The sequence below is a fragment of the Nomascus leucogenys genome, chromosome 14 (genome assembly GCF_006542625.1).
Source record: "Nomascus leucogenys isolate Asia chromosome 14, Asia_NLE_v1, whole genome shotgun sequence".
Lineage (NCBI taxonomy): Eukaryota > Metazoa > Chordata > Mammalia > Primates > Hylobatidae > Nomascus > Nomascus leucogenys.
Window position 1 is genome coordinate 58,883,507 of NC_044394.1, and position 26,359 is coordinate 58,909,865.

Consider the following 26,359-nt stretch of genomic DNA (forward strand, 5'->3'; position numbering starts at 1 on the left):
ACCAGGCAGACAGAGGCACCCTGTCCTCAGGAGCCAGGTGAAGGCTGCTGTTAAATAACTTTAATGGTTGATGTGGGAGTCACAAGGGAGGTATGTTTCCTCCAAGGGTTTTTCAGTGCCATCCTCAAAGCTGGTTAGTGCAGGGAGGTAGGGCAGAGTTGGTTCCAGTTTTCTTCCAGGAAGGGTTTAGGGAGGTCCCAGCGAGCCCCAGGAATGAGTCCCTCGGTACCATGGCAACCACAATTTAAGAGGGGCTTCTGCCCACCCCTGCAGCTGACCCCAGGTCCAGCAGAGGAACAGGAGGCCAGACTGGCCAACTTGCTATAGACAGTGCTGTATCCAGAACCCAACTGCACATGGGTCATTTTCTCTTCTGGGCAGATCCTATGCCAGCACCTTTCTCTCTCACACTGGTGACTGGAGCCAAGTGCGAGGTTGGCCTTTGCTGCAGAGGCCTCTGGTCCGTGGGGATCGCTGAGGTGGGAGGGGGGCAACCGAGCGAGCCCTAGGGGAGTGGTCTGGGGGGACAGCATCCAGGGAAAAGGTTCGGGGTCTCCCCCAGGGCAGGGGGTGGGTCCAGGCTGGGGCTGGGGCCACTGAGGCAGGCGAGCAGGGGTTAGGCAGGGCAGGCTGGTCTGTAAACATTGCCAGCCAGGGTGGGGGTGTCTCCAGCCTTGCGCCCTCCCGCTGGGTCAGGATGTCTGTCACCGCTGCGATGTCATCCAGCGGCTCAATAGCTGTGGCACCAGGAAGGGGTTGGGGGAGGGTTGGGCTAGTCAGAGCTCAGGCCCCAAGCCTACCCAGCCCTATCACCTGTAACTGTAATAGGAGGAAAGCAAAGCCCGGATCTCAGTGGAGATTGCATTATCCTGCAGGAGCAGCCCCTCACCTGGGCCCCCTGGGGCTACAGGCTCTGGTAAGACTGTGGGACATGGGGCACGAGGTAGATGAGGATGGGAAGGGGAGGGGTGGGGAGCAGAGGTGGGTGAAGAAACCAAGAAAGAGGAGAAAATGAAAGCGGTGCCAGGCAAGTGAGGGGTCAGAAGAGACAGGAATCCACATACAGAAAGAGAAACAGAAAAGAAGAAATTAGGAAAGAAATCAATGAAATGATCCTGGCTCATTGGGGTTTTGTTTTGAACTTTGGTGGAGGTGGTTCTAAGAAGAGTTGGAGAGGAGAAAAGAACACACAGGATTGGGTGAGACTTGGGTCCCCAGAGATCTGGTGTAGCCCAGAGTGTGCTTTCTCTCTGTTTCCATTATCTGGTTTCTCTTGAAGTCCCCAACCCTACTTCCCATTAGCTTCCTGGAGTTCACATTCCTCTCACTTACCCATCTCATGGTACAAGGACCCCTGCTTTGCCAGTGCTTGGGGTGGTTTCCGGGGAGCAGGAGTTTCAATTTTCATGATTTCATCACAGCACTGCTTCCACTGGCCTGGAAGAAGAGCGCTGATTAAAAGAGAGGGCCAGGCTGCCCTTTCTCCTGCTACATTCCCTTCCACACAGTCTTGAAACAGAGGCCTTTAGTAAAAATGACAAACTCCAGTTCTTCCCAAAGGTCCAACCCAGCCCCCTTCTCTCTTACTCATGTCAAAGAAAAGCTGCCACAGAGCCTCCATCCAGCTCTGCAGGGCTTCCCGACTTTCTGTCTGAAGGGTGTGTGTCACCTCATCATCCCCATACTGGTTACTGATGCTTAGGGTGAAGGGCTGTCCTAGAGCCTGGTCCAGCTCCCCTGCCCGGACTCGAGTCTCCTGCAGGAGAAAGAAGAGGTCTACCTTGGTCACAGAAGTTGGCAGTGACAGGCAGCCTTGATCACCCCTGCCTTAGAAGGATGAACTTGTGGGGCTTTTGCTGAGCCCTCTCATTTGCCTCCTACTGACCAGAGTAGGAAGGAATGGCAAAAAAGGGCTGGGGATGAGACAGCCAGTCCTGAGTCAGGGGAGGAGGAGCAGCTTGAGATAGGGAAAAAAGGATTGAGCAAGGCAGGGAAGACACAGAGGTAGGCAAGGATGCTCCAGCCAGAGGTCCCTCAGAACTGACAAAAAGTAGGCAGGAAAGCCAATAAAAGGGATAGGGAGCAAAGAAGGGCAATTGGACCTGGAGAGAAATGGGAAGTGGTAAACTAGATATAAATTAGAATCTGAGGGAGAAGAGGGAGAGAGGATGAAAAGCCCTGAACTTGCAGGCGAGAGAACCCTTTCTGAGACTTGGCAGGGACTGAGGATGGCAAGTGAATGGGACGATCCTCTCCCAGTGATGCCGTGGTTGGGGAGAATACAGGCCCCTGAAGCTGGATGTGGCACTGTCAGGAGCAGGAGGCCTGCTTCTGTCTCTCTGAGGTATGTGCCCACCCTCCTAAGACCTGAAGGAGAGGCTCCTGGGCCTGTGCCCTTGGTGGCCTTACCACCAAGGGACCCATCACCTTGTTGACGGCAATAGTAAGCAGCGGCTCTTCCCCCGTGTCTGCATCCTCAGGTCGCCGGTAACAGAAGAGGTTTGTGCCTTTCAGAACTCCATGCACTTTTGCCCAGTTCTGCATCTCCCCAGCTTGCTGCACAAATGACTCAACATTTTCTAGGGAAGTCACATCCCCCAGTATCCCTCTTCTCAGCCTCCCATGAGAACCTGTTCGTTTTGTCCACCCTGCTGTCCATTCCTCCCCTCGTCTGGCCATACCCCATTTCTTCCACCCAAATCTTGATTTTTCATTAGCTCTTCTATTCCTAGTTATCCAGCTCTCCTCTGCCTTCTCCCTGCTCCCTTCCACTCCTCAGGGCCCCCTCACCTGCACCCTGAGGGTACCACTTGCAGTAGGCTGAGTCATGCAGAGAGGCTGAGCTGCCAGACGGCAACACACGCTACCATAAAGGGGCAGCCAGGCAGGGTTCTCCTCTGAGGGAGGAGGAAGTGCAGGGTGAGGTAGGGGAATGAGAAGGGGACCATCCCATAGCCCCTCTTCTCACCATCACATGTGTGTGTCCCCCATGCACACACATACTTACCATGACTGGCAAGGGTGAGGTCATGTGTGCGGAATCCATCCTGCACTGCTGCCAGGGTGAGTGTGGTGTGAGCCAAGAGGTGGTAACGAGGACCACTAAGGGAGGTAGGAGAGAGCATCAGCCAAGGGAGGGGCATGTTGGCCAGCAGGAACTCTAAGGGCTGAGCAGATCTGCCCCATCGTTCAGGCTGCCCCACAGAAAACTCACTTGCCTCCCCAGAGAGTTAGGAATGAAACATTTACCGAGCTCCAGCTAAGTGTCAGGACCTATGCTTTATATGTTTTATCCCACTGTATTCCTATGATAGCCCTGTGAGGTTGGTGGCATTCTTCAACTAGATGAGGCAACTTGAGGCTTAGGTTAAGAAACTTGCCCATAATTTATAGCTGGAAAGTGGGGGAGTTTGAATTTGAACCCATATCTGTGTCCAAAATCAGTATTCTGTTTACTACCCAAAGGTTCTCAAACTGCTTCTCAGAGTCTCAGTGGTCCCATGAGGTGTCTCCCGGTGCATGTAGGAACCACCACAGGTCCCAGGGTACTCTGCTCCAACCAAGAAGCTCTGCTCTATCCACTTAAAATGTATTTGCTAGGCTGAGTGCTGTGGCTCACGCCTGTAATCCTACCACTTTGGGAGGCTGAAGCGGGAGGATCACTTGAGCCCAGGAGTTCGAGACCAGCCTGGGCAACATAGTGAGACCCTGTCTCTAAAAATAAAATGTATTTGCTGCTGCTAAAAAGTTAAGACCCCAGGGCCTAAGTCTCCCTGCCTTCCTACTGGTTTTCTGGACTGGCTTCGGCCCAGCTCTGGGTCGTGGGCTGGAATGCCTCCCAGCTACGTGGCCACTGCTCATTCATGTCTGTCTGCACATCCTGGCAGCAATGCAAAATGGGTTCTGCACACTCAACACAGTTCAAAGGTCACCTGTGGGCAGAATACAGGCAGCTGAGGGTGGTGGCGGTGTGCAAGGCCTTACCCAACAGCTGGGGTGGGGAGCAAGATGGGACTGCTCCCTGAACCCCCAGCACTGTCCAGTGATGCCCGGACACGCCTGCCCGAGGAGCGGCCCAGGGAGCTGCTGAGTTTGGTGGCAAGCCTCTTGGGGCCGCCAGTCAGGGCCCCCTCTTCTTCCACACAGGCTCCATACAGCTCTAACCGCAGTTCAAAGTCTGGCCCCGCCTCAGCGCTGGTGGGAGGAAGAAAGGAGGGTGGTCACAGGAAAGTCCAGGGAGGCAGAGGGTGGGGGATGTGGGTGGGGCAAGTGCAGGACAGCTCCACAGAGAAGGCCAGGTGCCCCTCCTCTCCTCCACCCTCCCCCTATCCCAGCTTCCTCCCCTGGAACTCGCTCATCCAGACCTGGAGCAGAGTGGAGGAAGGAGGTAGCCACAGTTTGAGGTACTCACAAGAGCACATTGCTCTGAAAGGAGATGTCTGTGAGGGTCCTGTCCACCAGGATCATCTCTGTGTCCTGGATGTGTTCCCCCAGCTGCAGCAGCAGGAACACGGCCCAGCGGTGCAAGTCTGGGGACAAAGAGGGCAAAACTCAAAAAACACATCCCACGAGAGCCTCCTACTTCAGGGTCATTCCGCTGAATTTGTCCCAGGGTGTGTGGAACTCACCACCTTTGTTCTTGAAATATTCTGTGTCCTTCCACATGAGTGGAATCCGGAGGTCTAAGGGGCAGAGGGGTAGGAATAGGTGTTGAGATGGGGCAGGAGGCCATGTGCTTGGGCAAGGGGTGCCAGCAGCTGGGGTAGCTGTGCTTCTTACCAGAGATGCAGACCCGGCCGCGGCAGGGGGAGCGCTCAGTGGGTGGGCCACTGTCAGAAGGCCTGTGGATAAATCACAATGTCCTGGCCTGGCCTCTAGCCACTATTCCCCCTTGCTCTGGTCCCAAGGACTCTAGGATCCCCCTGATCCCAGGGCCTCAGACGCCAGGTCCCCAGCCAGGCTGACAGGCAGAGCTGAGGGACTATAAGGGAAAGTTGTCCATTGAACCCAGCAGTTTGCCAGGCTTGGGGACACCAGGGACACTAAAGCCACATTAACTCACACCTAAGGCACAAGCTCAGGGCTCCTCTCTCCAAGCAACCTCCCTGACCACCTCTCCAGATCCCTGCCAAGGACAGGTGCGGCCTTGAGGGGACAGGTGCCCACAGAAAGACTTCATTTCCAGGGCTCTCCATTAAACCCCTGGCTTAGAGGGGTGTCCAGGCTTTTTTTTTTTTTTTTTTAACAATAGGAAAGCTGCTTATTTCCCACCATCCCATCACTTCTTTGATATAGGAGGGTACTGGGTCAGAAAATAATTTGGCCAACGTTTGTTCAAAGGAAAATCACCAATAGGGAAGAGTTACGTTCCATTCACTACAGACCCTTTTCCTTCCCTACCACTCCCCAACTTTGATTTTTCCTTTTTCCTCCTGGCCCGATATGCTGTACCTTACTAGTGCCCCAAGTTCTGCAGCTCCCCCACACCCCACTGCAGGGCCCGACACCCCACCTTCCTTCCCTCCCTGCCCATGATCAGGACTCACCACATGTGTCCCTTTCCTGAAGGGAATGCCAGTTCATCTGTACTTACTCATAATGCCACTAAAGTAATTACTGACTTAGTAGAGCCTTAAGCTAAATGATGTGGCACTAACGGCAATGTGTTTAGCTGCCAGGCACTTGGGGTGTACCTCAAATCACCTGTGTGGTCTGTGTGAGGACTTTGGCAGGACAGAGTCTGTCCATGCTGCCTCTCAGGAGAGGCTGTCCCCCCACCAGCTTGCCCTTCCTCTAGCTTCATGGGATAGTCATAGAGTGGGTTTTCTGCCTTCTTCTGGTAGCTTCATGGGTGAGCTCCTGGCAACCTCCCATTGTGTCAGCCTTCATGGCTGGAATGGGCACCATGCCTGTGAGGGGCTGGGACTATTTCCTCTAGCAGCCTCAGTGGAGTAAGTAGGCCACTTTCCTAAAAACCAATTCTCCAAATGACCACTTTATCCAAATTGGCATATTCTTAGAATAATTTGCCAAATATTTTCCCCAATATTTTGGTTTTATCATGGCATCACTTAAGTCATTACAGACTTGTCAGATCAACAGTCTAATGTCAGTGTTGCTTAGATTTTACATCCAGAAGCTGAGCCCTTTTAGAATGCACAATCTAATTTGTGTGAATGGGTAGGCTTTCCTTAAGTGGTTTCTTATTTCCTTTACCACTCCCTGCCTCTGAAGGTGAACCCCAGATATAACAAACTGTTGTCAGTATGTGGTAAATTGGCGATTTTGTGAACCAGCGTTGAGGAAATTAATATTCTAAACACCAGATAGCCAGTCTTACTGGATCACAGACAGGGCTTAGCAAATTAGTGCTTTTGCATTACTTGCTACCCTTCAGATCAGCTACGTTTCACCAGACACACCGACTTTTCTAAGTCCTGCCCTGGCTACTCACAAATGCACCTCTGGGCAACACACAGTGGTGGTAAAACACCAAGGTCTCTCCCAGGTCCCTGATAAGACTTCATGGGGAAGTCATCTTTAAGGTGGTCCACATGCCACACACGCGCACGCTGCACCACCCAGAAGGCCTCCTGCCTCCATGGAGGCCTCGCCTCCCCCTTGCTCACCGCCGGCTTGTCTTCCCCAGCACCTGCGCCTCCTTGCGCCGCTGCAGCTCGCCCATGTAGCTGAGGATGCGGCTGTTGCACACTAGCAGGCTCTTGGTGGCCTCCAGAGCCTGCTCTCGCTGGGAGCAGGCTGCCAGCAGCTTACAGGCCCCTTCCCTCATCCGGATCTCATGGTCTAGCTTCCTCTGCAACTCTGTGTCCTAGCCAGGGTTAGGGGAAGGGTGAGAAGGAAATGTCAGTCAGAGGACAGGCTAAAGCACTCCCCAGTCCCCAAGTGGGCTGTGGCCAGTAAAACTGACAAGAAACTAATGTTTTAGGCAGTTCAAGAGCAGGCATTGGGTCTCAATCTCAGCTGCCCACGAATAACCAGAGAAGCTTTGTAGCCAGGTGCAGTGGTGTGTGAGGGAGGCTGAGACAGGAGGATCCCTTGAGCCTAGGAGATCAAGGCCAGCCTGGGCAACATAGTGAGACCCCACCTCTAAAAAAATATATAACAGCCGGTCACAGTGGCTCACACCTGTAATCCCAGCACTTTGGGAGGCCGAGGTGGGCAGATCACAAGGTTAGGAGATCGAGACCATCCTGGCTAACATGGTAAAACCCCGTCTGTACTAAAAATACAAAAAATTAGCCGGGCGTGGTGGCAGGCGCCTGTAGTCCCAGCTACTTGGGAGGCTGAGGCAGGAGAATGGTGTGAACCTGGGAGGTGGAGCTTGCAGTGAGCCGAGATTGTGCCACTGCACTCCAGCCTGGGTGACAGAGCGAGACTCTGGCTCAAAAAAACAAAACAAAACAAAACAAAACATATATATATATATATATATAACAAATAAGAAAAATAGAGATGCCCTCATGCATTTGATAGTTGGAAGTATAAATTCCTTCAGCCTCTTTTGAGTGCAATTTGGGAAAAAATCTATGAAAACTACAAATTTATATATCCTTTAATCCAGCTATCCAATACCTAGGAGTTTATCTTACACATATAGTTTCATATATAACACATAACTAGGTAAAGCCATACATACAAAAATATTCATTGCAGCATTTTTTTTTTTTTTTTTTTTGAGACAGAGTCTCGCTCTGTCGCCCATGCTGGAGTGCAGTGGTGCAATCTCGGCTCACTGCAAGCTCCGCCTCCTGGGGTTCATGCCATTCTCCTGCCTCAGCCTCCCAAGTAGCTGGGACTACAGGTGCCCGCCACCACGTCCAGCTAATTTTTTTTTTGTATTTTTAGTAGAGATGGGGTTTCACAGTGTTAACCAGGATGGTCTCAATTTCCTGACCTTGTGATCCACCCGCCTCGGCCTCCCAAAGTGTTGGGATTACAGGCGTGAGCCACCGCGCCTGGCCTCATTGCGGCATTGTTTTAAACAGCAAAATTAAAACCCCTTCAGTAGGACATTGGTTAAATAAGTAACAGCACATCTATACCCTGTCGTATTGTAGACATTTAAGAGATATGCATATGTATGCAGATATGAAACAATCTCCAAAATAAATGATGTGAGAAAAGAATGGTAGTACTGCACATACTACTATTTGTGCATGATATATATACATGTGTGCATGCATATCTATACATAGATATAGATATGCATGTTTATGCATAAAATATTAGTGATTGTAGGCCTGGGAGCCAGGAATGGAAAACATTTATGATATTTTTTTTTTGAGACCAAGTCTCACTCTGTCACCCAGGCTGGAGTACAGTGGCGCGGTCTCAGCTCACTGCAACTTTCGCCTTCCAGGTTCAAGTGATTCTTGTGCCTCAGCCTCCTGAGTAGCTGAGATTACAGGCATGTGCCACCACGCCCAACTAAGTTTTGTATTCCTTTCTTTTTTTTTTTGAGACCGAGTCTTACTCTGTTGCCCAGGCTGGAGTGAAGTGGCATTATCTCGGCTCAACTGCAACCTCCGCCACCCAGGTTCAAGCGATTCTCCTGCCTCAGCCTCCCGAGTAGCTGGGATTACAGGTGTGAGCCACCACACCCAGCTAATTTTTGTATTTTTAGTACAGACGGGGTTTCACCATGTTGGCCAGGCTGGTCTCAAGCTCCTGACCTCAGGTGATCCACCTGCTTTGGCCTCCCAAAGTGCTGGGATTACAGGTGTGAGCCACCACACCCAGCTAATTTTTGTATTTTTAGTACAGACGGGGTTTCACCATGTTGGCCAGGCTGGTCTCGAACTCCTGACCTCAGGTGATCCACCTGCCTTGGCCTCCCAAAGTGCTGGGATTACAGGCGTGAGACACCATGCCTGGCCTAACTTTTGTATTCTTAGCAGAGAGGGTTTCGCCATGTTGGCCAGACTAGTCTCGAACTCCTGGCCTCAAGTGATCCTCCTGCCTCGGCCTCCCAAAGTGCTGGGATTACAGGCTTGAGCCACTGCGCCCAGCCTAATGATACTTTATATATACCCTTTGTACTACTGGAAATTGTATTTCCTTTAAAAAATATTAGATCTTTGGAGTTTAAAAAAAATTATCAGGCCCTACCTAAGATTTGCAGAATAAGAATCTCTAGGAGTGGGGCATATGTACTTTTGGAAAACTCCCCAAGTGATTCTGAGGTACAGCCAGATTGAGAACCACCAACTCATGGGAATGGACAGAAGGAAAGGCAAATGAGAGTTATCCCTCAGACTCAAGTGATGCCAGGGACATCTAGTTGGCAAGGGATCAGTGGACAAGGAGGATACCACCTACAGTGTTCACTGACGCTGCACGAACCCTATACACCCCAAATTAAGAGAACCACCACCTACTGGCCCTCTGAGCTTGGGAGATGAGGTCAGAGGCAAGGAATGGGGGAAGGTAGGTGGTCCAGGAATGAGGGACTGTGGATAAGAGCCAGCTGAGAGGCACTGGGAGAGACACCAGGATTCTCAGGAACATTCATTTAGAAAGGAGCCCTGGAGGTCCTGCTTCTTAAAAAGCAATGGGCAATTTGCTCAACCTCCCTAAGCCTCAGTTTCCCCATCTGTAAATCAGGAATGGAAATAGTCCTAGGCCTGTGAGAATTCTATGAGGCATGAACTTAAAGCACTTAGCACAGTGCCCAGCATGCTGTATACATTAATGGCAGGGATGCTTATTTTAATGATGCTATACTTTGGTGGTAGCAGCATTTACTCAGTCAACACTGGAGCATCCCTGTACTGTCCAAGGCTGTACATTTAAAATCCAGCTGGGAGGTGAGAGATGATGACTTTAATGGCTGCTCCATAAGTGCCATGTCATGGCACAACCATGCTCACAAGACTGTGTATGCTTCTGGCTGAGGTGACCAAGGAAAGCTTCACAAAGGAGTTGGAAGACTAACTCTATCACAGTGTACAGACTGGTTCAGGAGACAAGTTGAGCCATCCATTTGAAACAGGGGAACTAATGTGACCACTCCAAACCTGTCTTTTTCCTCACGCCAGCTCTCCTCCATACCCTGTGCCCTTGCATCTGTCCCTAGGGGCTCCAGCCTTCAAGTCTCTCAGACCTGAACACCCTAAATTCCCTCTTCTAAAAGCCTTGTCCTGCCTGCCTACAGATGCTCCCTTGGCTATTTTCTGGGCCACTGTGCTAGGCCGGACTTTTATCACCTCCCCCCACAACCATCCACCCGTTTTCCTTCTGTAATAAGCCAACCCTTTCCCAAAGCCCCTCACCAGGAAGCCCTTTCAGACTACATAGGTCCTCCCAGTCTAGTTTTGTCTGCACCAGGGTTCTGCGCTGCCCAACAACCCCCACCCCAGTCTGCACCCAGCTTCAGCCACAAACATCCCAAATGGGTGAGCCCGGCAGGAGGGGGACACGGAGGTGTCCTCAACCCCCATCTTGGCTAGTCTCATCCCAGTCCCAGCACTCACGGATCCTTCCCCAGCCCGGTCCATTGCGAGAGGCACGCAGAGGCGCGCGCGGTCCAGAGAGCTGCACTGGCCTGGGGAGCCGGCGGGGCCCGAGGGCCGCGGGAAATCGGAGGAGCCAGGGCGCCAGTGTAGCTGCACCGCCTCCAGCTGCAGCGCTCAGGGCGCTGGTGACATCAGCTCCCAATTGCCGCGAGAGCAACTGAGGGGTACCAGGGCGCTGGAGGTCCCTCGGGCACCTGGCTGGGCTTGGCTCAAGGCGGTGCCTCCACCGAGACTCCATCGAGGCGGGACGGGACCTCCGGGAGTGAGCCCGCGCCGCCCTGGAAAAGGCTCCTGGCCTTCACGACGTGCTCCAGCTCCAGCTCCGGGAGGCCCCTCCCGCGTAGCGTTTGCCCTCCAAGGTGACCCCTTGCCTGAGAGTATGGAGGGCGGATAGTGTATAAATTGGGAGAGCTGGGGCCCTAGGGAGGTCGCTGGGCCCAGCATGGACAAGCGGGACCACGAGCCCAGACACCTCCTCTATTTCCCTACTGCTCTCCAGCCCCAAATCCACTCTCCCAAGGCCCAAGGCCGGGAACGCCCTAGGAAACTGGCTCCCACCCTTTCAGGCAGAGGAACTGGGAATCCTGGCTCAGGATCTGGACCCTTGTGCTTCTAGCGTTTCCCCACCCCAGGTATAGTTCCTTGTTGCCCCCTCCCCACCCAAACACACCCTCTCCCCAAGTGGGCAGCATTTCCCCTGGGAAAGAGCCCAGAGCTGGGTGTCAGCTGGACCTGGGTCAAATCCCAAGGGGATAGAGGATGAGTCATGGGCCCCACACACATTAGGCCCCCTGTTGATATCCCTTCCACCCCTCCCACTCTCTTCTGTCTCTGACTTCCTGCTCTGCTTCTCACCACCCTCTGTTCCCTTCAGAATCTCCACGAGGGCTAAGTACAAATCCTGGCTTCCGGACTTTACAAGCCCAGAGAATTTGACCCCTGGAACCTGAGTTTGTAAAATGGGGAGTATTCCACCTCCTTCGTAGCATTGTTTGAGAATTATATGGGAAAGTCTCATCTCTACCTGGGCCTAGCACATATTTTAAAATAAGCCCCCTTTACTTGCAGCTTGAGTCACTTCCTCCAGAAAGTCTTCTTGGATTTACTCTTCCGTGACTATCTCTCTTGCCATTCCCTGAAACATCAATGGGTCTCTCTTTTGAGGACCTGCTGAACTTGGTTGAGAAAGAACACAGCACCCTCAGCCATTCTCCTTTAGGAGAGTGACCAAAGTGAAACTAAGCCTCTCCTCTGCCCCAGAACTTGGACAGGCCTTCCACAGAGAAAATTTACACTTTTTGGAGGAGGGTAGGATGCAGAATTTAAACATTTACATACCTAGACCAGCTCTGTCCAATAAAACCTTCTGTGGTGATGGAAATGTTCAGTAGCCATCTAGCACTTGAAATACAGCTACAGCAACTAAGGAATTAATGTTTTATTTTATTTTAATGAACTAAAAGTAAGATTTAAATGGCCACATGTAACTGACGTGGACAGTGCAGAGGACTATGAATGGCAAATAGGTTTTTTTTTTTTTTTTGAGACGGAGTCTCGCTGTCGCCCAGGCTGGAGTGCAGTGGCACCATCTCGGCTCCCTGCAAGCTCCGCCTCCCGGGTTCATGCCATTCTCCTGCCTCAGCCTCCCGAGTAGCTGGGACTACAGGCACCTGCCACCGCGCCCAGCTAATTTTTTGTATTTTTAGTAGAGACGGGGTTTCACCGTGGTCTCGATCTCCTGACCTCGTGATCCACCCGCCTCGGCCTCCCAAAGTGCTGGGATTACAGGCGTGAGCCACTGCGCCCGGCCCAAATAGGTTTTATCTCATGCACTGATGGAGGATAATTAGGTAGAGTCCCAATGAGTTCACTGGACACCTTTCTACAAATTAGAAAAAGCTGACCCTCTCCAGGCAAACAAATTAGACAAAGGTGCTCCCTCCTGATGCAGCTGAAACCAGACCAGGACTCTCACCTCTGGCTGGCACCTGTGTGAAGGACACAACCTGCACAGTTTATGCCAAGATGGTCCTGAGAAAGATTCTGAGGCCAGGTCTGGGCTCATTGATAAACAGTGCCAAAATTGACCAGTAACATCTACTATGATCCAGGGAGTGGGGGCAGGGCTTGAGGGGGGGCAGCACATACAATATCCTGCCATTCCTGATCTAGACTCTTTGCAGTCCTGCCTCTGACCTCTCAGCAGCAGCCCCTGCCTGGTCCAGGCAGTCACTTCCACAACTTCCTCCATCTTCCCCATCTCCGTAAACGGCCACACCACCCAGTTGATAAGCCACATACCTGGGAATCATCCTGGAGTTCTCTTTCTTTGCCTTACCCCTCCCATCCAATCCATCAGCAAATCCTGTCAGACCTACCACCACCATTTGAAATCTACTCCCTTTCTCCACCACGAGCATTTTAATTCACACCACCAGGTTCACTCCCCTATTACTGAAACAGCCTCCCACCTGGTGGACATTTGCGAACTCTCTTGCCAACCCTCCACCCCCAACCCTACCCTCAACTTCCCACCAGCCTATTCTCCATAGCAGCCATCATTTAAAAACATGGCATGAGTCATTCCCTTGCTTAAAACCCTTCCATGGCCTGGTAGGGCGCGGTGGCTCACGCCTGTAATCCCAGCACTTTGGGAGGCCGAGGCGGGCGGATCACGAGGTCAGGAGATCGAGACCATCCTGGTTAACACGGTGAAACCCCGTCTCTACTAAAAATACAAAAAATTAGCCGGGCGCAGTGGCGGGCGCCTGTAATCCCAGCTACTTGGGGGGCTGAGGCAGGAGAATGGCGTGAACCCAGGAGGCGGAGCTTGCAGTGAGCCGAGATTGCGCCACTGCACTCCGGGCTGGGAGAAAGAGCGAGACCCCGTCTCAAAAAAAAAAAAAAAAAAAAAAAAAAACCCTTCCATGGCCCAACATCACACTTAAGGTGAAATCCAGGTGCTTATCATGGCCTTCAAGGCCCTGCATGATCTGGCCCCTGCCCATCAGCTCCACCCCAACTACTATATTTCAGCCACACTGGCTCTCTCTTTCCCACAAATATATTACCCTCATCCTCATATCAGGGCCTTTGCCCTTCCTCCAGTCTTCACATATCTCCAAATCCTCCCGGGATCAGCTCAAAGATCTCCCAACAGAGGCCTCCCCTGACCTCCACATCTAACATTGCCTCCCTCATCTGATTTTCATTACATCCCCATTTTCATCATAATTTCTTTATGTGATATTATTTATGTGTTTGTATGTGTATTTCTGTTCTCCCACTACAATGGAACTTTCTTGTCTTGTTCACTGAGGTATCCTATGGTTGAAAGGAGCTTGGCAGATAGTACCTGTTTTATATATGTGTTTAAGAATACATAGCGCAAGGTGCAGTAGCTCACGCCTGTAATCTCGGCATTTTGGGAGGTCGAAGTAGGGAGATCACTTGAGCCAGGACCAGCCTGGGCAATATAGTGAGACCTTGTCTCTGTAAAGAATTGAAAAAAACAAATACATGAATAAACAGCACCTTGCCGTCTCAAGGGCCAGCAGAATCCTTACTCATAGCCCAGAGTCCTTCTCTAGCAAGGCTAAATCCTTTCTGTAAACCTCTCTCACATTGAACTCCTCTCTTCTTCCCATACCTAAAAGGAACCCTTGTCCCCAGAACAGACATCTACACTCACCCACAGAGCTTCCTGAAATAGGTGTAAAAACCTTGCTGCAAACATAAGACTATGATGGGCAGAAATGAGCCTGGGTCCACACACTGCACCCAACACAAGGCATAGGGAACTACCTGTCCCTCTTCCCACTTTAAGCAGGCCTGGCTCTCCCCACCATGCTGTAGCAGGAATGGGCAGGGCAGAGATTGGGGCTGGGATGCAAGTGAAGGAGGTGTGTACTCCAAGGGTCGGGGGATTACCTCCAGGCTGAGTGCCATCTGCCGAATGTAGAGCATATTCAGGTCCTCCAGGATGTGCAATCTGTCCTGCATCTCTGTGCCCCCCAGTGCCCTTTCCCTTGTCAACCCCTCCAGAGGGGGGACAGATAGGTACCACACTGTCCCACAGTTCCTCCTCCCACTGGTCCCTCAGTCTTTAAAGAGGTGGCTAGCTCTTGGGCAGAGGGCAGAGGCTGCCCTTATCCCTCTGCACTCCTGTTAAACCCCTCTGGCTGCTGTGACAAATTTTCCTCGCCCACTGCTGCTCCCGGGCCCTGCCGGGAGCCAGGCAGGGAAGAAAAGGAAAGCGAAGTGAGGATGAGTGGGGTCCCAGGAGGAAAGGCCAGCTGCAGAGGGGGCTCTAGGCACAGAGTGTCCAGTCTCGCTTTGGTGGCAGCTGTTCTCCCAGCTGTGGAAGAAAAAAGCCCTTTCATTCCGACTCTGGCCGCTCCCCAGCCCCCGCCCACATCCCTGGCCTAGTGGACAGAGAATCTGTGTGCCGAGAGGGCAGTGAGGGGCAGGCACAACTGGAAGGGGGCAGGGAAACGACGCCTCATGCAGGTTCTAGAGTCATGGGGTTTGCAGGAGGTTGGAGCTTCCCGAGAGGGGTTCCGGCTTAGTTTGAGAAAGTTAGTTAAAAGAGCCACAGAGGTGAGGACCTCAGGGGAGAGTGAGCCCAGGGAGTGGGACAAAGGGGTGAGTTGGTAAAGCAGCCCAGCCCTAAGGCCACCCCTTCCAACTCAGGGCCCCCATCCAGCCCGCTCCACCCTGGGCTCACAATTACCTCGCTTTTCCAGAGAAGGGAGGAGAGGGAGAGAGGAAGGCAGGGGTGTGCCTGTCTGCTGCTGTCCCCGCTCCCTTCTGCAGGCCCCTTCCCTTCCAGACAGGAAACCAACCCCGATTCCCAGCCAGCTGCAGCCTAGCGCCCCCACCTCCACGCCAGGCCCACGGAGTCACACTCCACTCGGCGGCCGGGCCCTGCGGCTCCGCCCCAGCTCCTCGGAGCTGTCTCCGAAGGCCGGGCTAATCCCAGGGGCGGCCCCAGCTCACAGGCCCCACCCCCTGGTCCCGGGCCTCGCCCCTTACTCCACCACGCTGGCCCCACGCGGGTTCCTCGGGACCAGTCGCTTGGGGGCAAGGGGACCCAACAAAGGCCCCCTCTCCCCAGGTCCACTAGCTTCTGAGTCAGAGAAGGCCCGGGACGCCGGGACAAGGGTGTGAAAGAGCCTCTTTGTTCTGGGCAGGCTGGAGGGAAAGGGCAGAAGCCAGGCCTGGAATCCCAGCCGGGAGGTAGAGGGGGCGGAAGGAAGGCCCACCTCACTTAACTCTTTCCAGACCCGGAAGGGAAGGCTTGGAACTAGGCTCTCCTTGGGCGAGTGTGAGTCTGACCTTGGGGACAGAAGAGTCTTCGGGGTAGCTATTCGCCCTCTCAGTCTCCGCTCAACCACACACCTTCAGCCCCGCCCTAGCCTCTAGGGCGTTACAGGTGGGGCTCCAACAGGTTAACGCGTGGACGGCGGACGGGGGGAGACGCTCAGCCTAGGGGCTGGACTCATCTTAGGCCCCAGAAAAGGAGGCGGAAATTTTGCGTGTGGGAAGTAACCCCAAGGAGTTAAAAGCCCTGCAGGGGCAGGGAGGAGCCTTTGAATTGGGCTTCGGGGAAGCGAGCGGCCCCGGCCTAAAGTCGGGGTTGATGACAGAGGCTGGACCAGATGGCTGCGACAGGTTGTGGGATGGGGCTGGCGGCAGGGGAACAAGCGGGAGCCCAGGCCAAGAGTCCGAGCGCTTGGGGCCCGCCTAACTGCCCACTGCCCTTGGCCCGGGGATGCCCAAGACATTTTGGGGTCCGGGCACATTTTGGGAGTCGAGTTGGGGCCCTACAAATTGAGACCAACCCAGGCTTTTTCCAGGCTCAGGAAGATAATCCTAACCAGGCCGGGGAATGGGCAGCACGGATCCGATGAAAATGCAGACTGTCCACACCTTACTTTTTAAGTCAACAACTCCGTCGGGTTTGTACCCAGACCGTGCGTCTCCGTACCTCGGCGTGTACGCGGGCGAGGGAAGGAGGCCGTGGTGGCTGGGGCTGCCCCTGGGAGCCGCGGAAGGGGAAGGCAGGGACGCGGGTCTCTCACCTCGGGCGGGTCGCTGAAGAGGCTGAGTCGGAAGCGGCCGCGTTTGAACTCCATCTCCAGGGCGGAGCCCCTGGCCACGGTGACCCGGCTCCGGTGGTTTCGGGAGAACATGCTGGCGGCCTTGCGACTTTGCCTGCGCAGTGCGCTCCCCGCGCCGCCCGGCTTAGCCTCCTCTCCTCGGCTTCTGTCTCTCGACGCTAGCCCGCCAGTCCGCCCGGGAATCTCCCGCTGCGGGGCTCCAAACCCCGCCCCCGGAGACGACACCTGGGCCGGGCAGGGCGCGGCAACCTCCTCTTCCACCCCCGCCAAAGGCCCAGCACGTCCGGCCAGTCCCTGGGCGCCAAGCCGACCTGGCCCGACGGCCCCGGAGCCCGCAGGGGCGCACTGCACCTCGCAAGCACTGTGCGGGAGCGTTCTCCCTGCCCGCGCAGGTCGCGAGAGCTTACCTGGACTTGGGACGGACCGAGAAGCCCTGCCCCGCCAGCCGCCCCAACCTGGCAAACCTGGCTTCCCGTGCGCTGAAAACCCCGTGGCTCAGGGATCGCAGCGTAGCACGCTCCGGCTCTACTAGGGCCCTGGGACCTTGCCCAGTTTCAATACCAGCAGCCTCCGAAGAGACCATTTCAACATCCTACAGTCCCAAATGTTTCTTCTTCGTCCCCCTCCCCACCTAGGCTCCTCTGCGAGGCTATCCGCCTAAGCCTAGTGGCCACAACTGATGGGGCGGTGCTTAAACACGTCGTGAAACCCCAGCTCTGTCACTAACTAACCGTGCAATCATTGACTTGGTCCAGTCACTGGCCTGTCTGAGCTTCAGTTTTCTCATCTGTTCAGTGGGAATACTGTAATTATCCCCACTCCTCAAGTTGCTATGAGGATTACCTATAAGAATGAGGGTAAAATGCCCAGCATAGTGCCTGGCACAAGGCAAGTGCCCCATATTTGCAGGCATAAAGAGCAGCCGGGCGCGGTGGCTCAAGCCTGTAATCCCAGCACTTTGGGAGGCTTAGGAGGGTGGATCACCTGAGGTCGGGATTTCGAGACCAGCGTGACCAACATGGAGAAACCCCGTCTCTACTAAAAATACAAAATTTAGCTGGCCATGGTGGCGCATGCCTGTAATCCCAACTGCTTGAGAGGCTGAGGCAGGAGAATCGCTTAAACCCGGGAAGCAGAGGTTGTGGTGAGCTGAGACTGCACCATTGCACGCATGCTGGCCAGTGCCATGCTGAGAGCTGAGACAGGAGAATCGCTTAAACCCGGGAAGCAGAGGTTGTGGTGAGCTGAGACTGCACCATTGCACTCCAGCCTGGGAAACAAGAGCGAAACTACGTCTGAAAAAAAAAAAAAAAATGGCTGGGTGCAGTGGCTCAAGCCTGTAATCCTAGCACTTTGGGAGGCCAAGGGGGACTGATCACTCTTGAGCTCAGGAGTTGGAGACCAGCCTGGGCAACATGAAACCCTGTGTCAACAAAACACACACACACACACACACACACACACACACACACACTAGCCCGGCATGGTGGTGCACACCTATAGTCCCAGCTACTTGGGAGGCTAAGGTGGGAGGATTGCTTGAGCCCAAAAGTTCAAGTCCAGCCTAGGCAACATAGTGGGACCCCCATCTCTTAAAAAGCATTACAAATATGTATCATTTTTAATTTTTATTTATTTATTTGTATTTTAATTTTTTTAAGACATAGTCTCACTCTGTCACCCAGGCTGGAGTGCAATGGCATGATCTCGGCTCACTGCAACCTCTGCCTCATGGGTTCAATCGATTCTCCTGCCTCAGCCTCCCAAGTAGCTGGGATTACAGGCATCTGCCACCACATCTGGCTAATTTTTGTATTTTTAGTAGAGATGGGGTTACACCATGTTGGTAAGGCTGGTCTCGAACTCTTGACCTCAGGTGATACACCCGCCTCGGTCTCCCAAAGTGCTGGGATTTCAGGCGTGGCCCACGCCTGGCCAATATTATCTATCTATAGATAGATATAGATATAGATATAGATATAGATATATAGATATATAGATATATAGATATATAGATATAGATATAGATATAGATATAGATATATAGATATAATCAGCTGCTTTGCTGGATGGCTGGACTTACCTGGCTGGACTTACCACTCCCTGCTTCCATAAAAACAGGGTTCCCACTGGGCGCGGTGGCTCACGCCTGTAATCCCAGCACTTTGGGAGGCCAAGGGGGTGGATCACGAGATCAGGAGATCGAAACCATCCTGGCTAACACGGTGAAACCCTGTCTCTACTAAATATACAAAAAATTAGCCTGGCGTGGTGGTGGGTGCCTGTAGTCCCAGCTACTCAGGAGGCTGAGGCAGGAGAATGCCATGAACCTGGGAGGCGGAGCTTGCAGTGAGCCGGAGCTTGCAGTGAGCCGAGATCGTGCCACTGCACTCCAGCCTGGGCGACAGAGCGAGACTCTGTCTCAAAACCAACCAACCAAACAAACAAAAAAACAGGGTTCCCTTCTTGCCCCCTCCGGGGAAAGCCCAGTGGAAGAGAAGGAAATGGCAAAGGATTAGCTTGCTGACCACACATAAACAGATCTCCTGAAGGCTTCAGAACACAGAGAGAACTTGAGAAAGGGTGAGGCTCCTACATGGCAGGCTGGCTGGACCCAGAGACATACCAGTCTTGAGCTCTCAGAGAGTCCAGATTAGAAATGTTTTGCTATGGCAAATCATTTCAACATTCTTTTGGAAAAGCTGACTGAAAATTACTAAAGCAAAAGGGGAAAATGCATTGGCTCCTGGAACTGAGCCAATACAAACAAATGAGCCAGGGGTCAAACTTTAGATGTGGCTTGACCCACTCATTGAGTGTCAGGAATATCCAGTCTCTTCCCATCACTTGGTTCTACTTTCCACCATGTTGGCTTCACTCTCCACAGTGTAACGAAAATTGCTGCCCAAAATTCTGGGTCTACATCTTTTCAGGCTTAAATTCAGCTGAAAAGAGAGCATCTGTTTCCTGAGGCTCCTACACATGTCTGGGATTCACTGTGAGACATTTGTGATCATTCATCCATCCCAAACCAATCACTGGAGTCAGAGGGTGGCCAGCTCTGAACCAATTGCTGTGGCTAAGGAGGTTCTAGATGCCAGCTGGCGAGGCCTGGGGTCACTTGCCCACTCCTGGAGACTAACCAGAACCCAGTGAACTGGGAGGGAGAAGGTGGGGGAGAGTTGTTTCCCAAAGAATGTTCCAACCACTACCACCAGAAGGTGAGAGAATGGAAAATGAACAGGAAAAACCACCAACATCCTCCACACACAAAATTTTATATGGAGAAGGGAGTTCTTCTGGTCAGTAGGAAGGGCAGATCAAAAGATTTATAAAGTCCATGTCATCTGAGATTAACCACAAAAGATGTGTGAGGGGAAAGAAAGAGAAAGATATTGTTCCTTAATTTCTTCAAATATTCATCATCACTCCTCTGAACTGTAAGCCTTCTAGGGAGGGGCAGTCTGTCTTGTCCCCGGTGCCTGGGACACAGCAAGTGATCAATAAACATCAGTTGAAGTAAATAAAGGAGAAGCATGCAGATTTGAGAGTCCTTGACTGAGATGTGCCATCCTGTTGGACTAAGACAGTTCATTTCAAATGTTTGTATTTAAGCAACAGAACCTTTTTTTTTTAAATGAAATCTTACCTGAAATGTGTGAAATCAACTCAGAGCTGCTATGATGGGAGCAGGTGCTAGAGTCTCATGCCTTGTCTACCCACAGGTGCTCAGCTGCTCGCTGCTCCCCCAGTGAACAAAAGCTCTGTGGAAGGGTTTGAAAACCCCTGGCCTGAGACCCAGGAAGGAGGCAGAGGAATGGAGGATCTTCAAAAAGGAGATTGAGCTCAAATCCTGCCTGAGAGTTTATACTCAATGTGGCTGAAGATTTTTGGGAAGGAGGGACACGATCAGGTTTATCTTATATTATATTATATATATATTTATTTATATAATATATATCACTCTGTTACCCAGCTAGAGCAAAGTGGTGCCATGATAATACACTGCAGCCTTGAACTCCTGGGCTCAAGCAATCCTCCTGTCTCAGCCTCCTGAGTAGCTAGGACTAAAGGTGTGCACCACCATGTGAGGCTAATTTTTAAATTGTTTTGTAGAGACAGCATTGTACAGGCTAGTCTTGAATTCCTGGCCTCAAGTGATCCTCCTGCCTCAGCCTCCCAAAGTTCTGGGATTACAGGTGTGACCACTGTTCCTCGGCCCAGAATTAACTTTAGAGATCATAATTTGGCAACCTTTTCCATTAATCAGTTGGAGGAGTTGTGACTGGAGTCAGGGAAGCCAACTAACACTGCACTCAACTGAGGGAGGAGAGATAAGGGTCAAAATTTCTATGGATTTATGTATGTATATATGTATTTATTTATTTATTTTTATTTTTATTTTTGAGATGGAGTCTAGCTCTGTCGCCCAGGCTGGAGTGCAGTGGCACGATCTCGGCTTACTGTAACCTCTGCCTCCCAGGTTCACGCGATTCTCCTGCCTCAGCCTCCTGAGTAGTTGGGATTACAGGTGCGTGCCACCATGCCCGGCTAATTTTTGTATTTTTAGTAGAGACGGGGTTTCACCATGTTGGTCAGTCTGGTCTCGAACTCCTGACCTCGTGATCTGCCCGCCTCGGCCTCCCAAAGTGCTAGGATTACAGGCATGAGCCACCGCACCCAGCCAGATTTATTTTTTAAATTAAATTTCATTTGAAAAATATTTGAAAGTACATGTACAGTTTTTTACACACTATAAATGCCACTGTTTTTTAAATAATGTAAATAATGAAAAAAATGAATAAAAGTATGCCTTCCCCACCCTCAAATATTCCACTTCCAGAAGAAAACACTGAGACAGGTTGGTGCATTCAAGTGCTGAAGCTCACACCAGCGGCTTGTGTTGATGACTCTTCTGGAATTGGGCATGCCAGTTGCTAAACACTGCCTTAATTAAAAATTAAATTACGGGCTGGGCACAGTGGCTCATACCTGTAATCCCAGCACTTTGGGAGGCCAAGGCGGGTGGATCACAAGGTCAAGAGTTTGACATCAGCCTGACCAACATAGTGAAACTCTGTCTCTACTAAAAATACAAAAATTAGCTTGGCGCTACTTAGGAGGCTGAGGCAGGAGAACTGCTTGAACCTGGGAGGTGGAGGTTACAGTGGGCCGAGATCAGGCCACTGCACTCCAGCCTGGGGGACAGAGCGAGGCTCCGTCTCAAAACAAAAGAAAATTAAATTATGGCTGGGCATGGTGGCTTACACCTGTAATCCCAGCAGTTTGGGAGGCCAAGGCAGTGGATCACCTGAGGTCAGGAGTTCAAGACCAGCCTGGCCAACATGGTGAAACCCTGTCTCTACTAAAAATACAAAATTAGCCGGTGTGGTGGTGCGTGCCTGTAATCCCAGCTAATCGGGAGGCTGAGGCAGAAGAATCTCTTGAACCCGGGAGGCAGAGGTTGCAGTGAGCCGAGATCGCACCATTGCACTCTAGCCTGGGCAACAAGAGTGAAACTCTATCTCAAAAAAAAATTAAATTAAATTACATAAACATATAACTAAATAAATTTTATTAAAGCAAAGGTGATAAATATTCAAAACTCATCATTTCCTAATTATTTTACTGCATTTTACTATGACGTCTTGAGTAGTTTACATCTTTAGTATCTGTATGGAGGGAATGCTATATAAATGACATGCCAACGCACATCTCTTTCCAACTCTGTATTCAGTGATGTCTCATTTGAAATTGGCCATGGTGGGAGTCCTTACACAACAGAAATAGGTGAACATAACAAATCCAGCCTGTTTGTTTTTTTTTTTTTTCCCCCGGGGAGCTTTTGTTAAACATTTACCAACATGCCACTGGTTTGGTGCACAGTCTTCCCAACTTTATCCTTTTGTTTATGTCTGTATCTATATCTCCCCAGCTATGAAGTAGATATGTGGGAAAGGGGCTGTGGGTCACTTAGGGTTCAAATCATCTTCTATTTCTGCACAATTCCCCACTGTGGACAGTATTGACAGAATGAGCTCTAGCCCCTTTATGGCAGTTGGAGAACATTTATCCTTCTTCCCACTTTTTCACAGCCTAAAGGTAGGCACTTGGCCTAACCCAACTAACTGGAACGTTTCCAACTGGACTTGAATATTGAGGGAGTGCAGACAAGATCCAACCAAAGTTCATGATATACACTCACTGCACCTGCAGCACCTGAGAAGGGGGTAGTGGTGCCAGGAGAAAATCCTCATCAGCATGTTCAAGCGGCCTGACTTCAGTGTGGCCTTGGCATAACCTTAGCCATAGGTTCGTGCTGTCTGGCCTCCTTTGAGTCTCACTTCTTATCCAGTGAAAGTACGAGATGAGCCCCAAAACATTTTATCCAGGGAAATCAAAATATTTTATCCAGGGAAATTTGAGTCTCACTTCTTATCCAGGGAAAGTACAAGATTAGCCACCTGCCACGGTGGCTCATGCCTGTAATCCCAACACTTTGGGAGGCTGAGGCAGGTGGAACACTTGAGGCCAGGAGTTCAAGACCAGTCTGGCCAATATGGTGAAACCCCATCTTTACTAAAAATACAAAAAAAAAATAGCCGGGTGTGGTGGCAGGCACCTGTAATCCCAGCTACTTGGGAGGCTGAGGCAGGAGAATTGCTTGAACCCAGGAGGCGGAGGTGGTAGTGAGCTGAGATCGTGCCATTATACTCCAGCCTGGGTGACAGAGTGAGACTGTGTCTCAAAAAAAAAAAGAGAAAAGGGCCGGGAGGGGTGACTCATGCCTGTAATCCCAGCACTTTGAGAGGCCAAGGTGGGCGGATCACGAGGTCAAGAGATTGAGACCATCTTGGCCAACACAGTGAAACCCCGTCTCTACTAAACATATGAAAATTAGCTGGGTGTGGTGGTGCATGCCTGTAGTCCCAGCTACTCGGGAGGCTGATGTGGGAGAATCGCTTGAACCCAGGAGGTAGAGGTTGCAGTGAACCGAGATCGCGCCACTGCACTCCAGCCTGGCCACAGAGCGAGACTCCATCTAAAAAAAAAAAAAAAAAAAATTAAATTTAAAAAATTAAAACAACAACAAAACAAACAACAACAAAAAATACAAATAAAAAAGTAGCCAGACATGGCGGCACTCGCCAGTCATCTGACTACTTGGGAGGCTGACAAAGGAGGATCACTCGAGCTTGGGAGACTGAGGCTGCAATAAGCCAATAAGCCATGATCGTGCTACTGCACTCCAGCCTGGATGACAGAGCAAGGCCTTTCCTCAGGAAAAAAAAAAAAAAAAAAGAGCTCAAAGAATGTTGGAGACATGTCAAAAGGATACAGAAACCAGCTTAAAGGAATACCCACTGGCCAAACCTGTGAGAAATTTGAGCATCAAACCAGGCGTGGAGGCTCATGCCTGTAATCCCAGCATGTAAGGAGGCCAAGGCAGGAGGACTGCTTTTACCTAGGAGTTTGAGACCAGCCTGGGCAACATAGCCTGAACCCTACAAGAAATTTAAAAAATTAGTTGGGCAGGGTGGCACATCCCTGTAATCCCAGCTACTCAGGAGGCTGAGGTAGGAGGATCACTTGAGGCCAGCAGTTCAAGGTTGCAGGGAGCTATGATTAGACCACTGCAATAGAGCAAGACTCTGTCCCCCTCTAAAAATTGAGCATCATAATAAGTAATGACAGCAATGGATTACAACCCACTGATTAAAACTGGAATCCATGCTGAAACAAATAAATATATCTGTAAATAAATATGAGGAGAACAGAAAGCTCTTACGGTAGAATGCTAACTAATACATGTAACTGCAATAATGGAAATAGATCACCATTTGGCAATTATTATAGTAGACCTGATTTATACAGTAGTCATCAATGGATACAAAGCCTGGTGGGTAGGTGGAGGTTTGATGGGGAATGGGATATTAGGGTAGTTGCAGAGTATTTCCCAGAAAATACTTATTATTTGGAAAAGCAAAAAAGGTGACATTACAGTGGAGGAAATTGGCAGACAGCATCTTGACCAGGTGATCAAGGTTAATAGCATCAGTGGTGGGAAAGGCTGACATCATGAGCCTCCCAGTGTGACACACTGAGAAGAACAGAGCATAATGTTTTTGTGGGCTGGGCACGGTGGCTCATGCCTGTAATCCCAGCACTTTGGGAGGCTGAGGCAGGAGAATCGCTTGAGCCCAGAAGTTCAAGACCAGCCTGGGCAACACAGTGAGACCCTGTCTCAAAAAAAAAAAAAGAAAAAAAGAAATCAATTTTTTGTGTGTGTGGTGTTCTTGCCAAGAATTTATAAGTCTAGGCCAGGCGTGGCGGCTCATAGTGTAATCCCAGCACTTTGGGAGGCCAAAGTGGGCAGATCACTTGAAGCCAAGAATTCAAGACCAGCCTGACTAACATGGCAAAAACCCATTTCTACCAAAAAATACAAAAATTAGCTGGGTGTGGTGGTGCACACCTGTAGTTCCAGCTACTCAGGATGCTGAGGCACAAGAATTGCTTGAACCCGGGCAGCAGAGATTGTAGTGAGCCAAGATCACACCACTGCACTCCAGCCTGGGTGACAGAGCAAGACTCTGTCTCAATCAACCAATCAATCAATCAATGTATAAATCGAGACCTGAGGAAACACCAGATAGACCCATGTTGATGGGCATCCTATAGAATTAAAGACTTCTACCCTTTAAATTTGTCAAGGTCATGAAAGACCGAGTAAGAGTGAGGAAATGTTCCAGATTAAAACAGATTAAAGAGACTTAATTTAAAAATGTAATAAATGATTTTGGATCCTGGATAAAAAGAAAAAGGAGGACCAGGCACAGTGGCTCACGCCTGTAATCCCAGCACTTTGGGAGGCCAAGGTGGGTAGATCACCTGAGGTTGGGAGTTCGAGACCAGCCTGACCAACAAGGAGAAACCCCATCTCTACTAAAAATACAAAATTAGCGCATGCCTGTAATCCCAGCTACTCAGGAGGCTGAGGCAGGAGAATCACTTGAACTCGCAAGGCAGAGGTTGCGGTGAGCGGAGATTGGGCCATTGCACTCCAGCCTGGGCAACAAGAGCAAAACTCCGTCTCAAAAAAAAAAGAGGGCGGGTGCAGTGGCTCATGCCTGTGATCTCAGCGCTTTGGGAGGCTGAGGCGGGTGGATCACAAGGTCAGGAGTTCAAGACCAGCCTGGCTAACACGGTGAAACGTCATCTGTACTAAAAATACAAAAATTAGCTGGGGTGATAGTGGGAGCCTGTAATTCCAGCTACTTAGGAGGCCGAGGCAGAGAATTGCTTGATCCCAGGAGGTGGAGGTTGCAGTGAGCCGAGATTGTGCCACTGCACTCCAGCCTGGGCAACAGAGCAAGACTCTGTCTCAAAAAAAAAAGAAAAGAAAAAGGAGGTATTTCACAGTTGGTGAAATTTGAATGGGGTCTGGATTAATGTCGTATCAAGTTAATTTCCTGATTGGGATAGTTGCACAAAGCTTATAGAAAACTGTGCTTGTTTGAGGGAAATACACAGTGAATGATTTAGGGGTGAAATGACATCATGTCTGCAATTTGCTGTCATGTTGATCAGAAAAAGAATAATGATGTAAACCAAAAATAAAATTCTGAGTCCCCCAACCATGTTGGGCCATTCCATGTTAACCTGAAAAACTAGTATGGGCCATGATGGGCAAGGGGGAGC

The 26,359-nt window shown here is 51.0% G+C and overlaps 1 protein-coding gene across 8 annotated transcripts; it reads right to left on the reverse strand.

Annotated features, from left to right (window-relative positions):
* Window positions 1–23: 23 nt before the first annotated feature.
* RTKN (rhotekin) lies at window positions 24–17,329 on the reverse strand. Of its 8 annotated transcripts, none has more exons than XM_030827117.1 (13): window positions 15,268–15,526; window positions 14,466–14,892; window positions 6,630–6,829; window positions 4,780–4,841; window positions 4,629–4,682; window positions 4,412–4,529; window positions 3,985–4,194; window positions 3,008–3,102; window positions 2,791–2,897; window positions 2,428–2,556; window positions 1,588–1,756; window positions 1,333–1,437; window positions 24–737 (listed from the first exon to the last, which is right to left on the reverse strand). In XM_030827117.1, exons 2-13 carry the CDS (start codon window positions 14,535–14,537, stop codon window positions 406–408), a joined length of 1,653 nt encoding a protein of 550 aa, XP_030682977.1. In that variant the 5' UTR covers window positions 14,538–14,892; window positions 15,268–15,526; the 3' UTR covers window positions 24–405. The 8 variants fall into 8 exon arrangements, with proteins under 8 accessions (XP_030682977.1, XP_030682976.1, XP_030682982.1 ...); XM_030827118.1 differs by lacking the exon at window positions 15,268–15,526 and adding an exon at window positions 16,619–16,696 and having other exon boundaries at window positions 46–737; XM_030827119.1 differs by having other exon boundaries at window positions 46–737; window positions 15,416–15,522.
* Window positions 17,330–26,359: the final 9,030 nt, after the last annotated feature.

Coding starts and splice junctions, on each gene's coding strand:
- RTKN (XM_030827116.1), bottom strand. CDS start 16,729: ATGTTCTCCCGAAACCACCGGAGCCGGGTCACCGTGGCCAGGGGCTCC. Junction 4,195..4,411: donor TTTCAGAGCAATGTGCTCTT/GTGAGTACCTCA, acceptor TCCTCCCACCAG/CGCTGAGGCGGGGCCAGACT. Junction 3,103..3,984: donor CTCCCCACCCCAGCTGTTGG/GTAAGGCCTTGC, acceptor TACCTCCCTTAG/TGGTCCTCGTTACCACCTCT.